The sequence below is a fragment of the Hydra vulgaris genome, chromosome 08 (genome assembly GCF_038396675.1).
Source record: "Hydra vulgaris chromosome 08, alternate assembly HydraT2T_AEP".
Classification (NCBI taxonomy): domain Eukaryota; kingdom Metazoa; phylum Cnidaria; class Hydrozoa; order Anthoathecata; family Hydridae; genus Hydra; species Hydra vulgaris.
This window is the reverse complement of record NC_088927.1, coordinates 29,130,001-29,146,029: the sequence shown is the minus strand read 5'-3', so window position 1 is coordinate 29,146,029 and position 16,029 is coordinate 29,130,001. Positions and strand designations below refer to the sequence as shown.

Below are 16,029 nucleotides of genomic sequence, written 5' to 3'. Positions count from 1 at the left end.
AAAATCAACAACAAGCATTTATACAAATTTCTAGTTTCTGATGTAAACAATTTTTACCCTTCCATAAATGAAAACACCTTTAACAATATTATGAATTTCGTTGACCATATTGATATCAAAAACAAAGGCAAAGCATTGATAAAACATGCAGGAAAACTCCTTATCTTCAATAACGACAAAATATGAATTAAAAAAAGAGACAGATTATACGATGTCACGATGGAGGCATTTGAAGTATTTTCATATTGCATCAAATTTCACAACATTATATCAAATAAGATTTTGGCTTATATAGTGATGATGGTACTGCCATATTTAAGAAAAAAACAACTAGCTAATGGCATCAAAATCAAAAGGCATCAAGATCAAAAAGCATATAACATATTTTAAAAGTAACAATCTACTAATCACCATTTTAATATAAAAGGTGTTACCTCAATATTATGTTAAATCTAAATAACAATACATTCCAACCATATTGTAATCCTGATAATCAACTAAGGTATGTTCACTCCAAACTCTCCCTCCAAGCAATTCTTCGCAATACTGAACAAAGATTATTTTCCATGTCATATAATGAAACTGCCTTTAAAAAGGCTACTTCACCATATGAAGAAGCTCTAAAAAAGAACTGATCTTCAAAAAGGCTACTCCACTGTATGAAGAAGCTCTAAAAAAGAATTGGGATAAAACGCAAAGCTTACCACCAACAACTACTAATTCCAGATAAAAAAAACATTGTAAACATAATACTATTTGGTATAACTCACCGTACAGCATAAATGTCAAAACAAAAATTAAAAATCGTTTTCTAGCCCGAATTGGCATTGTCTATCAAGCAACTGTAAGCTTCAGTGATCATAAACATAATAAAATGTGTATTTTGGCATTAGTCAAACACCATTTAAATTAAGATATGAAAACCATCTAAAATCATTTGCATCAGTAAAGTATAGAAATTACACAGAACTCTCTGAGGAAATATGGAGCCTAAAAACAACAAAAACAACAAAAATTTGCTCTATAAAAATATGTAACTTTATTGCATAAAGGTAAAAACCTACTGAATAAATATCTCAGTGTCAGCAATCAATAAAAATCTTATTATCTTTATTTGACACAGGAGTAAATTATAGCAACAAATATAGTTTTTTTTATTTTTTGTTTTGTATTTTTTATAAGTTTGTTTTGTATATAATTAGATTTGTTTATCACGTCTGAATTCTTTTAACAGTTATTTTTACATTTTTGTCTGTTATTTATATTTTTTGTTTGTATTTTCACAGTTGATAATTGCCTTCGGGCATAAAAATGTTTCTAAATTGCATGAAAATGCCCTGCTAATGTTTTTATTTATCTTAATAAAAAATATATCTATATATAAACATATATGTATATGTATATCTATATGTATATGTATATGTATATGTATATGTATATGTATATGTATATGTATATGTATATATATATATATATATATATATATATATATATATATATATATACATATATATATATATATATGTATTTATATCAAGCCTTCCCGGGAGGCACGTGCGGCGGCATGCCTTGTTCACGCCTAAAGTAATTTTTTTAGACAACTTGACCACAATTTTTTATATAGTAAGCGTTTTAAGAATTCACTGCTATAAGAAACTAAAGAATAAAACAGCAATAATTAGAGGACTTTATAATTTGCGCTAGAAACGCGGACAATTTTTACATTGGTTTTTCAAATGTCTTTGCTGAACTTTACTGTTTTTTTGCAGGAAAGGGAGAAAACTAATTGCTACTTATTTGTAAAAAAATTTTTTCTTTTTAACAAGTTTTTTATGTGAAAAAATGAAACGATGCTCTTGTGAATATATATATATGAAAATATAAAAATGAAACGATATATATGAAAATATATGAAAAAATGAAACGATGATCTTGAGAGCTAGTGAATTGATAATTTACTGAACTTTTTTCACAAAATTTTTAAGAGCCTATTTAAAACTTTTTTTTAAGTTTTTAAATACATTTTTTCAAACAGAGCAATCGTTATGTTCATTATCTCTAGTAATTAGTTTTAATATTGGAAATTAAGCAATATAAAAGAAACAATTTCAGACATGCATCAAAGAAAAACATAATTTTATAATAATTGTATTTACCACAGTAAATACATTTATTAAATATTTATGTTATTCTTTTATCGAACTTATTCGGTTATTACAAACTTTATTAGTCAAACAATATTTTTAACAAATAAATAACAATTTATTTTCTTATTATATAAGTATTGAGAAAAAACATCAAATATAGCAAAAAAAATTTAAAAGTGGAAAGGTATAAAAACAAATAAACGAATAAAGATAATAAACAAATAAGCGTAAGAAAAAAAATTAACAAAATTTTTTATAGCTCAAGCGTACATAGCAAATTAGTTTCTTAATTATATGGACTTATAAAAATTGTGAATAAATTGCATATTAAAACTTTCAATTGTTGTTAAATCGTTAAAAAAAGATATTGTTTTTTTCAACACTCTAAAAAAAAGAATACAAAAGTTGTATAAAAATTTAATAAAAAAAAATATTTACTTTTTTTAATTATTAAATTTTCTAGTTTATTTAATTTAACATGATATTTCTTTTTTTCTTAGTAGATTAGTTTTGCTTTTTGCCACTAATTATTGAAATGCTTTATAAGTTAAAAGATGTGAACTGGATTGGTCAGTTTGTCTAAAAAAATTACTTTCAATGTGGATGAACAAGACGTGCAACCACACGTGCTTCCCGGGAAGGCTTGATATATATACAGTAGCGTTAAAAAATATGCAAACCGACTAAACAAAATTGAATTTTAATAATATTTTAGCATTTATTTCAAACATAATATATACCAATTTATAGGTTTCTAACATATAACATACCAATTAAAAGGTTTTCATGTTTACTATTATGCTTTCAACAAATATTGATTATTCAGTTAACTTTATTTGATTTAATCTTTATTACAATTTAGTACTTTATTTGATTTAAAAAAAAAAGAAGATTTTTAATGAATTCAAAAAGGTAAGTATGTAAGATACAGGTCTTGGTAAGTCTATTTGACACCGATCATTTCTATACTTATTTATTATATACTTCAACATTTTTTAGTAAACAGTAGAAAAATAATTCAATTAAAAATTACTTTAAAAGCAAATTTATATACATACTTTTTCCGCATACTTTATGCTTATTAAAACCCTCAACCTTTTTATTTCTAAAGACAAAGTCTAAATTAGACATCTTCCCACTTTTAGAAAGAAAACTGTTTCTTTACAGCATTAGATAGGCAGATTTACATAATTGATTACGTAAACACATACCATAAGTATCTTACATAGATGACAATTGCATAACTTTCTTTTGACGTTTTTTAAAAGTTAAGACTCTAATAAAATTTCAACCCTTTTATTAAGACTATACTTATTTACAAAGCAAGTAAGGACCAACAAAAAACAGATCACAGGATAGTAGGTATGTCAAATATGTTACATAAAGTCTATCTGTATGCAAACTAGGTATGTAAATTCTGTTATTCTAAAATGTAGAGTTATAACAAGACCAAAAATAGCAAGGTCAAGGCCGCATGTTACAAGGCAAAGGCTAAGAGCAAGGCCAAAAGTTACAAGGCCAAGGCCGCATGTTACAAGGCCAAGAATATGAGTTTCAAGACCATTGCCTACGCAAAAATTTGTAAGACTGCATTGCAGGTGCAGTCTTAAAAATTTTAACAACCTGCAACCTGCATTGCAGGTTAAAGGTCATATACTTTTTAATTTTACACCACATTTTTTTAAATCCTATTTCTCAAAAATGATCCTGTATAAAAAGAACAATAAAAAATTTAATTAAACTTCTAGTAGCCAATAGTATTTGAACATTTGCGTTTAAACTTCAAAGCTATAAAAAAACTGAGCAATGGCAAAATGCAACAGCCGAGAATGATAGTAGGAGTTAGTAGTACTCTTGGAAAATGGATCAGGTGGAGACAACCGCCATCATAGTCATCTGGAGCAAAATTATGAAAAGATTCAACAAAATGAAAGAAATGCTTCAAGTTGTGGAAGTCAACTTAACAGTGTAGCTCCTTGCCAACTTTTGTTCAAGAAGTCAGATTAAGTTTCAACAAACTTGAAAAAGACTACAATATTGGTTGGCGCTGACAAGAACTTGGCTGGAGAGGCCACAACAGTTATAAAGTTGGACATATAAAGTTGGATATATATATATATATATATATATATATATATATATATATATATATATATATATATATATATATATATATACAGATACATATACATATATACATATATATACATATATATATAAAAGTTTGGTAATAAAATTAAAAATTTTAATGATTTAATCTTTTTTGAATGATGAATTAATCTTTTCAACTAAAATAAAAAAATGAATTACTCTTTTAAACTAAAAATTTAATAAATTTTTAGCACTTTTTAACATAAGCAATTACATTAAGATACAAACACTTTAATTTCAAAGAAATTCTAAGTAGGGGAGACCGGGGCTAGTTGGCTCGGTTTTTACTTTACGAGCTCAGAAATGCTTATGAGTCTTTATTGATGAAACACAGTGTTAAATGAGATAAATTTTTGTTAAATGATTTTCTACTAATTTATAATTGCTCTGTTCTTTTAAGAACATTGAAAAACGCTGATGAGTCCTTATTAATGAAACACAGCGTTAAATGAGATAAATTTTTGTTAAGCAATTTTCTAATTTATATATATATATATATATATATATATATATATATATATATATATATATATATATATATATATATATATATATATATATATACACACACACACATATATATATATATACACACACACACATATATATATATATATACACACACACACACACACACATATATATATATATATATATATATATATATATATATATATATATATATATATATATATATATATATATATAAAATATAGATTAACAACCAAAATTTCCAAAAGACACCAAACAATTTTCTAAGGAGACATTTTTAAATTAACTAGTAATTTTTTACATTAAAAAAAACACTTTAAAACTAAAAATTTCAAAGACATCATCGCAAACCCTAAGGAAGAAGGTTTGAAAAAATGATTTCGTAACTTTTTAAAATATTAAACTTATTCAAAACAGATATCAAACTTTAAATAAAAAAAGCATTTGGCATTAAAATGTTAATATATATATAATTGAGCACACTATCCAATGTTGGAAACCTTATATTCAAAAAAAGAGAGGATCTATTGTGTGTACACATTCATACAATATAAATCTTTATGCGTTATAAAAATCCACACAACATAGATATTTAAAAAAAAAATGTACACAATATATAAATTCAGAAAGCTCCCATTTAATTGAACACTCAAGAATCCCATTGTTCAAGTGTATATAAAAATATGTAAAACATATGATACATAAAAAAGGGTTATTTAGTAAACATAATATCATAAAGTAAAAATTAAAAGAAAATTTTTATTTTATTTATGACAATTTATTTAAACAAAAAATATGTAAAAAAACTTTTTTTTTAAATGTATTTTTTAAGTTAATAAAAGCAAATAAAAAAACATATAGATATAGTATAGAACATATATCATCATTTAAACATAAATAAATACATATAGATCGTACAAACTTTTAGTAATAAAAGAAAAGTAACATACATCATCACTCAACAAATCAGTGTATCTTTTTGGACTGTACTTTTCTACCCACAAGTCAACTTTTGAATGAAGTTGGTTGTTATCATCTCTATATAATTTAAATAAAAATAAAATACATCAAAACAAAATATATAACATTTAAGGTTTAAAAAAGGTGCAACACATAACCCCCATTTTTTTTTTCTTTCTATAAGCTAAAAATATGCTAAAAATAAATATTAAACTATTTTTTCAGAAGTGTACTATAATAACACAGGCCAACATTAGCAGACATATTGCAGAACAAGCAATACGTTTTTTTTATAGCATTGTCACCATCACACCAAATATTAAAAATATCTATATGCAAATACACTTTTTTTGAGACCCAGTTTGACATACTTTAAACAAATTTTTTGGCAATATTGAGGATTTTACTTCAATGCTAACAATTTGAACCCAAATATTTTTACAACTCGACAAGATCGTGAAAAATGGGTTGCATATTTGATATCAAAATTAATTTCTTTGGTTAACTCGAACTTTTTGTATGGGAAATAAAAAAAAACTTGATTAAAAATTTTTTAGAAGTCATTCCAAATAAAATGTAATTAACAATAGCCTTATTTTTTCTCTATTTTTTTGTTGTATTCAGATCTGAATAGAATAGATCGTAATCAGGCGTAAAATGTTATAATAAAACTGATACAAATATTAAAACGTAATAAAGTTAAAATAGCAATCATAGTATAGCATTGCAACAAAAGATCGCTAGCTTATAGATGCAGTTATATTACCAAATAATAAGGAAGTGATTGTGTTGTTAAATTTTTTCAATGTTAACCTTTGAGTGTACAGTGTGAATACAATATGTAACTATTTTCACTGAAACATTTGTCACTTTTTTGTTAGTATAATGGTGCATATTTAATGTCTATACTTTAGCATTAAATGAAGAAAAACTGGTTTAACATGAACTAATATCTCATATCAGCCAAAGTTTAACTTAACAGGGATTTGCTTAAGTCAAATATTTGTAAACTCAAATCGTTCTCCCTGGTACCTTAAAGGTTGCAGTTATTTGGAATTAACTTTATATATATATACAGTCTTGGCTATTCCTGATCACGCATATAACATATTTTTTCAATAACTTATCCACAGCTTTTTACATGTTTTGAATTATTTCAAAACAACAACAAAAAAGAATTTTATAAACTTTTAAATGTTTTTATTGTAAACGATTGTTTACAATAAAAACATTTGATTTAAATTATCAAAGAACATTTTATATAATTGTTTTAATTTATAATTCTTATATATAATTATAATATAATTTATTCTTTTTCGATTTTTTTTACAAATTACTTTTTTTATTATAAAATAATCTCTGTGTATTTTTTTGATAAATTTTAATTATTTAGAAAAAGTTTGAAGAATTATACCACAAGTTTACACAACGAGTTTGTTTTTAATGAACTTTTGAAAAGTTTACACAATGAGTTAAAGTAAACTAAAAATTATAACAAAAGAAAAAAACAAAATGAACAAAAAATAAACCAGAAAAAATAAAAGTGTTTCGTTACAATAAATTAAGAAAAAACTGAAGTTTTAAAGTTACTTAACCATGCTTAAATACTTAGAAACTTAATTATTTAAAAATTTAAAACTTTTATATTTTTTAATGTCTGCAAAGCAAATAAAACATTAAAAAAAAATCATACATTAGTAGGATTTAAACCTTCGACCGATGCCGATATAACAGTCGTACCTCAAAAATGACACAATTAACCAACCCATGCGTTATATCAACATAGGAAAAATTATTAGCTTTAAACTAATTATTGAAACACTTTTAAATTAACTAAGTTTGAACTATTAATAAATACGCTTGTCAATTAAAAAATATACTAGTTTTGTGCTTTTATTTCTCTGATTTACCTTTGTTTTATCATTTGTTAAATTTGTTTCTTTTTCAGTTTATGGGTTTTTATTTATTTATAATATTTGCTTCAAATTAGTTTGGTTTTTCAGCGCATTTTTTAAAACATGCAAACTATCAATATATGCAAAAAACTGTGGCCGAAGTGTCAAAAAAATGTGGTTATATAAGACGTATTGGTGCAAAATTCTTTTTTTGCACATTTGTGCTGAAATATTTTTTGTTAAATTATTCTTTAATATAAACAATAACTATGAAAAGACTAGGATACACAAAAATTTAAAAAAAAAATAAAAACATTATGATCACATTAGAAAAATTTTTTTTACAAAATATTGAGATTTACCTTGCGCTCAAAGCCAAATAATTTAGGAACAATTTGGGGCATTTTTTTGGGTATTTTGCCACTTGAGCACAAGATGAATGTCAATATTTCTTGAATTTTTTTTTGTAATTGTATTTTTAATAGTTGCCCCAAATTTGGCTTCTTGTGTATTTGCGTTTTGAAAGTTTTATTTTTTTGAACCTACACACACTTAATTTTGCTAATTTAGGTTGACACTGTCCTAATATAATTTGCACAATTGTCTTAAAATGCAGACCTAAACCTTTTCTGAAAAACATATCTACTCTATGTTTTTCAGAAAAAGAAGAATAAATATAAAAAAAGAATATTTTTATGCCATAATAAGTTATTTTACTATAAATTTTATTATATAAAATTTATAGTAAAATAATTTACTATATGTATATATATATATATATATATATATATATATATATATATATATATATATATATATATATATATATATATATATATATATATATATATATATATATACCTTTAAATAAATAAATAAAAAAAATGGTTAAAGATTTACCTAGCAGAATTGTTAATTATTAATTGTTCCTCAAGCCTCATTTTTTTCTAAACACAACAAATTTTAAATACTTCAAAAATCATAAATTGAAATAAAACATAAAAGCTTACTTTAACAAAATAATTTTAGAAAATAAAATAAATATAAAAGAAATAGATTAAAAAAATGTAATACTATAAAAACTTTAAGTTTGTTATTAAAAAAAAATGTTCAAAATACTGTTATTAAAATGAGCTAGTTTGTTAGTCATTTTTGTTCATCTAAACAAAACATGTATTTTGTTTTGCATTCCCATTTATGAATATTTTTTTTCAATCAATGTACAAGGCTGCGAGCAACCACTATTAAGCTAGTGATATTTGAAGAAAAAAGAAAGAAATCCAATTTTACAACAATGGGGCAGAGGATGAACTTTGCAGATAGAGCAGTTGCAACTAAATTTAAAATACATTTTAAAACCTTGTTTCAAGGACAGATAAGAAATTTATAAAGGCAGAAAATAAAATCAACATTAAGAAATTGGCAAACAAACTAAAAAGAGGCAGCCGATGCTAACTTAGCAACAGATTGAATATTTGGATTTCATGAAAGGTCATTAGTAAAAAATAATCCTAGAAAATATAAAGTGAAAAATATAAAAAACACCAATTCACACTCCAAGCTGTTACAAAAGAGAGATCATATCAAGATTAACCGCCTGTACTAAGCAACTAAATAAAAATAATTTTTTATCAAGAATGTAGTATATAGTTTTGTAATAAAAAAACTGAGATATTAACAAGAACATTCATATAAACGAGGAACAACACAGGACCAAAGATAGAACTTTGTGGTACCCTGGAAGTTACTGGAAATGAAGACGAGTGGTAATAACTTTAATAATGAGGTTAGAAAGAATGATTCAATAATAATATTTAAAAACTCTCCTAGATACACCTATAAAGCAAGTTTATAGAGAAAACAAGCATGTCAGATTTTATTGCGAGCTTTTGGTGTGTCAAGAGCAATAGCCCTGGCCTCAACACTAATATTTATGACTTTCTGTTATAAGAGTTAATAAGCCAGCAGCAGAACAAGAGGATAGAAATCTGTATTGATTGTCAGAGAGTAAGTTTTTAAAATTAAGATAAAATACTAAAAGTTATTAAAGACTTAAAGTTTTTGCTAAATAACAGTAAGTAGACTGATTGGGCAGTTAGAGTGAGTCAGAGTGTCCTCCAGGGTTTTAAAAAACTTGAACGACAAATGCTATTTTTCAGCTGGCAGGAAAACAAGATTTGAATAATCATTATTTAATTAGTTTAGAGAATATGTAAAGAGTAATGGGGGTAAATGGGGGGGGGGGGTTATGATACATTATAAGTATTTTTATAAAAAAGTTTAGTTTATAAATCCAAACTAATATTTTTTACAAAATACGCTTAAAACTATTTAATTCTAGTCAAATGCAAATTTTCAGTCTTGATTAGCTTGGGGTGTGTGGGAAAATTTCCCCCAAAATTATTAAACATCCCTTCCTTTTATTAGGGAATCGAGAGTAATATAATTTATAAAGAAATTCTTTAATGAAATTTTTTAACTTAGAATTTCTTATTTTTAGCATTTGCTTTAAGTTATTTAAACTTTTATTTTCAATTTTTTTTCACTTATAAACTCTCATTAGGTATGCATAATATATATAAGATTAATTTGCCTTCATCGGCTTCACTTCACTTCTCAAAATAATTATCATTTACAAGTGCACATAAACTTTCTAGTTTAAATATAATAAAATAAATTCAAAATAAACTTTTTTTTTTTAAAAATAGTAGAAATAAATTTATTTTAAGAAGTTTTTTTAATTTTATTTAATCTGTTTATTAAACTAAAGAAAAAAAAAATTGTTTCACAATTGCAGTGAAAAAACTTTTTACAACAAATAATTACTGCTTAAACTTTTCCGCATAAAATATTTTAAATAGTCAATTGTAAAAAGTTTTGGTGTAACGTATAAGGCTTGATGCATAAGTGAAATCGCCATTAAGTTGGTAAAATTCAAATGGCATAGCGGTTCTTAACAAGGCCTGCAAAAAACTTTTTTGTGTAAATATAATTATATAACTATACTAATTATATCCATGTCTGAACTTCAATTAGATAAAAAAGTAATTTAAAAAAAATAAAACAATTATTTTATCATCTTCAACATTACTAAAAAGATTTAAAATTACTAAAAAATTTAAAAGGTTACACTAAATTTAAATAACATCTAATCTTTACTATGTTTCTATAACTCATGTAAATATATATGTAACTATAACTTAGAAAATGTATAGTGGATGAAATTAATTATTTAAACTTAAATCATACCTTCTCTTGCACTTCCTGCTTCAGCTGTTCAAATGGAGTTGACAATAAATTCCAATTCTTTATTGAATGCCAGCGAGAGTACTAATTTAAGATTATAACAAAAATAAAAATAAATAATAGGTAACATTGAAAATGAAAAGAAAAACAAGAGCAAAAAAAAACAGTCAGAAGAAAAATAATTTTAATTAACATAATAATAAAACAAGAACTTTAATCAAGCATATAAAAGTCAAATTCTACCAGATTAGCACCCATTCTTTTTATATTAGACTGGCATAGATATATTTATAAAACATTGTTTCCAGTTTAGAATGTTGAATGCTGAATCTTCTGGAATCATCGCATGGGTTTTGCTTGTGTCTCTATTTTTATGACTAGGCAAATCATTCTGTTATCTCCTGATGAGAGTACATCTTTAAAACTTAGTTTTATGGTTTAAGGCCAGCTGTTAGTGAGGTTTCCTGAAATCTGTGGTAGCTCTCAGAGAGACCGATTCCATCAACAGCTGTAAAATATCAGAGTACTAACAGTGCAATGTTGCACATGGATGGTGCCCCTGTTCATACTTTTAGTGCGCATTGTCAGGACCATTTGAAGCCCTTTGTTACGGCTTAGGATTTATTAATAGTAATGAGGCTAATGCTTGGACAATTGGATAATGTGCTAATTACTATCTGTTCTTTGAGTCAATTTCTTTAACAAATTCTATCAAAAACTATAAAAAAAAAAAAAACCATTGCCATCACCAAGTTCTCTAAATCTATCATTCATTAATATTTATAGTAACTTTTTCAAAGTAATTTTTCTTCTGTTGAGTTTTATCTCTTGCAAAGTTCACTAGACCTATTAGCACTTTGTGAGACTAATTTGAGATCAGCTGTCTTATCTTGCGTTCTTAGTGTTGATAGTTATCTTCCTTTAACTTGTGAAGACTTATAGTTATATGCTTGGCCTTGGCATTTACATTCATAAGAATTCACCCATTTATCGGGAGACTAGGTTTCAATCCACAGACTATTCTTTTATATGCTTTTGTTAGCACCACTTTACTCTATCACTTTTCTCTTTTTCTTTATCCCTCTCCTTCATCTCAAGACTGCACTCTTTTCAATGTTATTTCATATTTGACCAAGTTTTTTCTCTTTATCCTTCAGTCAATATTATTGTTGTTGGTGACTTTAATGTTCATCACACTAAATGGCTTGGTTCTAGTGTCAGTGACTCTGCAGTTGTTAAGGCCCTCAACTTTTGCTAAGGCCCTCAACTTTCCAACTTGCTTTCCAGACAATCCAGCTCATTTACCTTCTCTTCTCAGCTTATGTCATGTTTCTGATCCTACTCAATGCTCAGTTTCTCTGCATTCACCGTTAGGTGCTTCTAATCACGGTTTGATCTCTTTAAAACTATTAATTCATTCTTCTTCATCATCAAAATCCCCCTATCATCGTATCTCTTACAACTACCTTAAAGCTGACTGGGACTCATCCAGAAGTGCTCTCTGGAGCTATTGTCTATACTTTCAAAACTATTTAACAAGTGCTTCTCAGAGTCTTCTTTTCCAGCCTGATGGAAAATGGCATCTATTATCCCTATTTTCAAAAATACTCGAGAGCGATCTTGTCTTACTACAGTCTTATTATTCTCCTTAATATCATAAGCTTTTGAGTCTTTAATTAATAAACACTTAATCTCTCATCTTGAATCTAATAAATTACTTTCTCGGTATGGATTTAGATCTTCTCGTTCTATTGCTGATTTGTTAATGGTAATAACTGATAGGTTTCATTGGGCATTAGATAGATGCGGAGAGGTTAAGGACATTGCTCTTGACATTTCTAGGGCTTATGATAAAGTTTGGCATGCTGATCTTCTTCATATGCTCTCTTCTTATGGTGTATCAGGTAACATCTTTGAGAACATTGAATCTCTCATACCAATCGTAGAATAAAAGTTCTCCTCGATGGACAACACTTTTCATATCATGTAACTTCAGGGGTTCCTCAAGTTTCAATACTTGGCCTTACACTTTTTTTAATTTACATTAACAATCTTCCAGAAATTTTCACATCTAGAGTGGCATTGTTTTCTGATGATACTACTATTTATTCTTGTCTTGACAAGAAGCCAACTATCTCTGATTGCTTTGAGGCATTCGATTGGATTGGTATTTGAGCTTGAAAAAGATTTGACTTCTGCTACAGCATGGGGCTCTCAGCGGCTGGTGAACTTTAACTCAGATAAAAGTCAATTTTTTTAGATAATCCTTATTGCAATATCTAGATCTTATATTTATGAACGGTAATGTACTCAATGAGTCATCTACCTTTAGTCTTCTCAGATTAACTCTTACTTTCGATATTTCTTGGAAACCATATACCAAATTCATTTCAAAATTATCATCTTCTAAGGTTACATCTCTTTATCATGCTTGTCACTTTCTTACTCAGTATTCTATTCTTCTCTATAAATCTCAAATCAATCTTTGTATGAAATACTGTTGCCATATCTGGAACAGATCTTTGAATGATACCCTTACTTTTTTAGACAAGGTGCAAAAATGCATTGTAAACATAGTTGGACTTGATCTTGCAGCCAATCTTCAACCATTTTCACATCCCCATAATGTTGCTTCTCTTTTTTTTTTCTATAAATAGTATAATGGGCGCTTATCTAAAGAGCTAGCATCTCTTGTGCCAACTACTAAAATTCATTCTTGTGTTACTAATCATTCAATTAAGTCTCAACCTTTTACTATGACTGTTTCTAAGTGCTCCAAAAAATTCTTTTTGTCTAGTTTTTCACCTTGAACATCAGTTCTTTGGAATTTGCTCCCTTCATCTAGTTTTGCTAATTCATATAATTTGCAACCTTTTAAGTTGCCTGTTAATCATTTTCTTGCTTTAGAAACTTCATCTTTTCTTTTCCAGTAACTTTTAACTCTAACAGTGGTTGCTTGCAGCCTAGTTAGGAGTGAATTGTTTAAAAATATATAGTTATATATTATTAAACTATGATGTTAATTTCACCTAAACAACGTACTTATTTAAAAGCTTATTCTAATCAAGCAATCATTAATTTTAGGAGATTTAAAAAAAAAAAAAAGAATCGCAGGTCTGGGTTTTTTGCCACAAATATTTTTATTTTATGTTACGGCAGAATTTAAAAACTTCTATCATTTTAATTGATAGAAGTTTTTAAATTCTGATAACTTAAAGGAAATATGTCATGGCCAGCAAAATATCATCTAAAATCCATAATATTTTGAAACTCCTATAACTACATCAAGTGTTTTTAGGTCTTTAGCAACCACTGAAAATGTTTTATAATCAAAAAAAATTTATTATCCAGTTATGTATATATATGTTATATATATATATATATATATATATATATATATATATATATATATATATATATAATAACAGTATTTATTTGTACCTCTGGTCTTGATTGATCATGAAAATCAGATTTTAACCTTAGAAACACACGATCGCCATTTATATTGGTTACATTTATTGATTCCTGACCTAACAAGGGTCTACGAAAAACATGCTGTTTTTGAGAGGCTATCTCATCCAGGCATTCGTTAGTATTTTTTGATTTTAGTTGATTTATTAAAGAAGATATACTTTCATGTTTCTTTGTAGTAATATCATAGTTTGAGCTTTGTAGAAATTCATCACTGACTTTTAGCTTCTTAGATTTTAAGTTATTTTCTAAAAAAAAAAGAGTGAAGATTTGTAGTAAATGAATATATATATATATATATATATATATATATATATATATATATATATATATATATATATATATATATATATATATATATATATATTCCTATAGTAAATGTGCTTAATTTACCATTTGTGGTAAAATAGCTTTTAAGGACTCTTTGTCTATAAAAATAATGCAAAACAATTATAATTAAGAACACTTCAGGCCTAGTTAAGAAGCGTTATACCATTAGAATTATATGTACAAAATGGCTATTTCACCATGAACCGAAGAGACCACCAGGTTTTATTTCATGGCACTCTTATAAACCTTTTGAACATAAAAGTATTTGTCCTGTAGGTTTCGAAAAGTAAGTTTTTAAAATCTGGACAAAGTGCTAAAGGTCAAAAACGGAGCAAAAGGCCTAAGCCTGAGGGATTCTTTGGCCTATTTATAAACTTGAAAGTCATTTTTTTAAATATTATTAAATTTTTGTTTGTAGTTAATCTGTTACATCAAATTCTATAGATTTTTTAATAGGGAAATTGTACTCTGATAAAAATAAGCATGTTTTTATTTAATTTTATACATAAATAACATCTACAACAGCATAGTTATAAATATCTGTAACAGTACATTCATATCAATACATGTGTACACCTATGATTAATATATGAATTTATATACATCTATTAAGATACTTAAATAAATGTACACACAGACATGAATATACATATATTCCTATTCATATATAAAAATATATACTTGTATATTTATATATCATGTATATATGTTTATATATCATTTACATGTATATATGTGTACACACACACTTATATTTGTGGCTTGATAAAAGAAGCGAAAATCAAAAAATCTCGTCTACTAAAAGTATCTCTTCTGCTTCTTTTACCAAGCCACAGATATATATGAAGATATGTCTACATTTTTATGTACCTAATATGTTAATAAATGTGCATACGTAATATGTATAGATATAAAATATACATTATGTATTCGCTGAAGTGTCAAGTCCTAAACAATGAAAAACGACATCACGGTTTCAGAATGCGCTATAAATACAACAGTCTTCTCCACATTTGAATTTGTCCATGGGAATTATTCCTATCAATGAGAGAAATGCTGAACTAATAAGTAATAGTTGGTCTCTACTTTTTTTCCTGGATTACTGTTGAACCAGAATTGCATAACTACTACACTCTGCTGATGAGTCTACCTTGTGAATTGGAGCAAGGTCTTTGGTTGATACTGTATCAATCTTTCCACTTTGAAATTTGACACAAGCAAAATAGGGAGATATAGTCTCTACCAGCTGGACTTTGTCAACAAGTGGATCGCCCTTTTGTTTGATCTGTTGTCTGTAAAGTATTGCGGAGTCCTTCTCTGTTTAAAAATCCGGTAGT

At 26.4% G+C, this 16,029-nt stretch overlaps 1 protein-coding gene across 1 annotated transcript in view; it reads right to left on the bottom strand.

Moving 5' to 3' along the window:
• Window positions 1-16,029, bottom strand: part of LOC101237454 (chromosome transmission fidelity protein 18 homolog) — an 86,620-nt gene that overhangs the window by 46,605 nt on the left and 23,986 nt on the right. The window contains exons 3-6 of the mRNA XM_065803365.1: window positions 14,333-14,610; window positions 10,895-10,975; window positions 8,546-8,592; window positions 5,741-5,828 (exon numbers count right to left, since the gene is read on the bottom strand). Of these exons, the coding sequence (XP_065659437.1) occupies window positions 5,741-5,828; window positions 8,546-8,592; window positions 10,895-10,975; window positions 14,333-14,610 (494 nt within the window). The remainder of the gene's footprint in view (window positions 1-5,740; window positions 5,829-8,545; window positions 8,593-10,894; window positions 10,976-14,332; window positions 14,611-16,029) is intronic.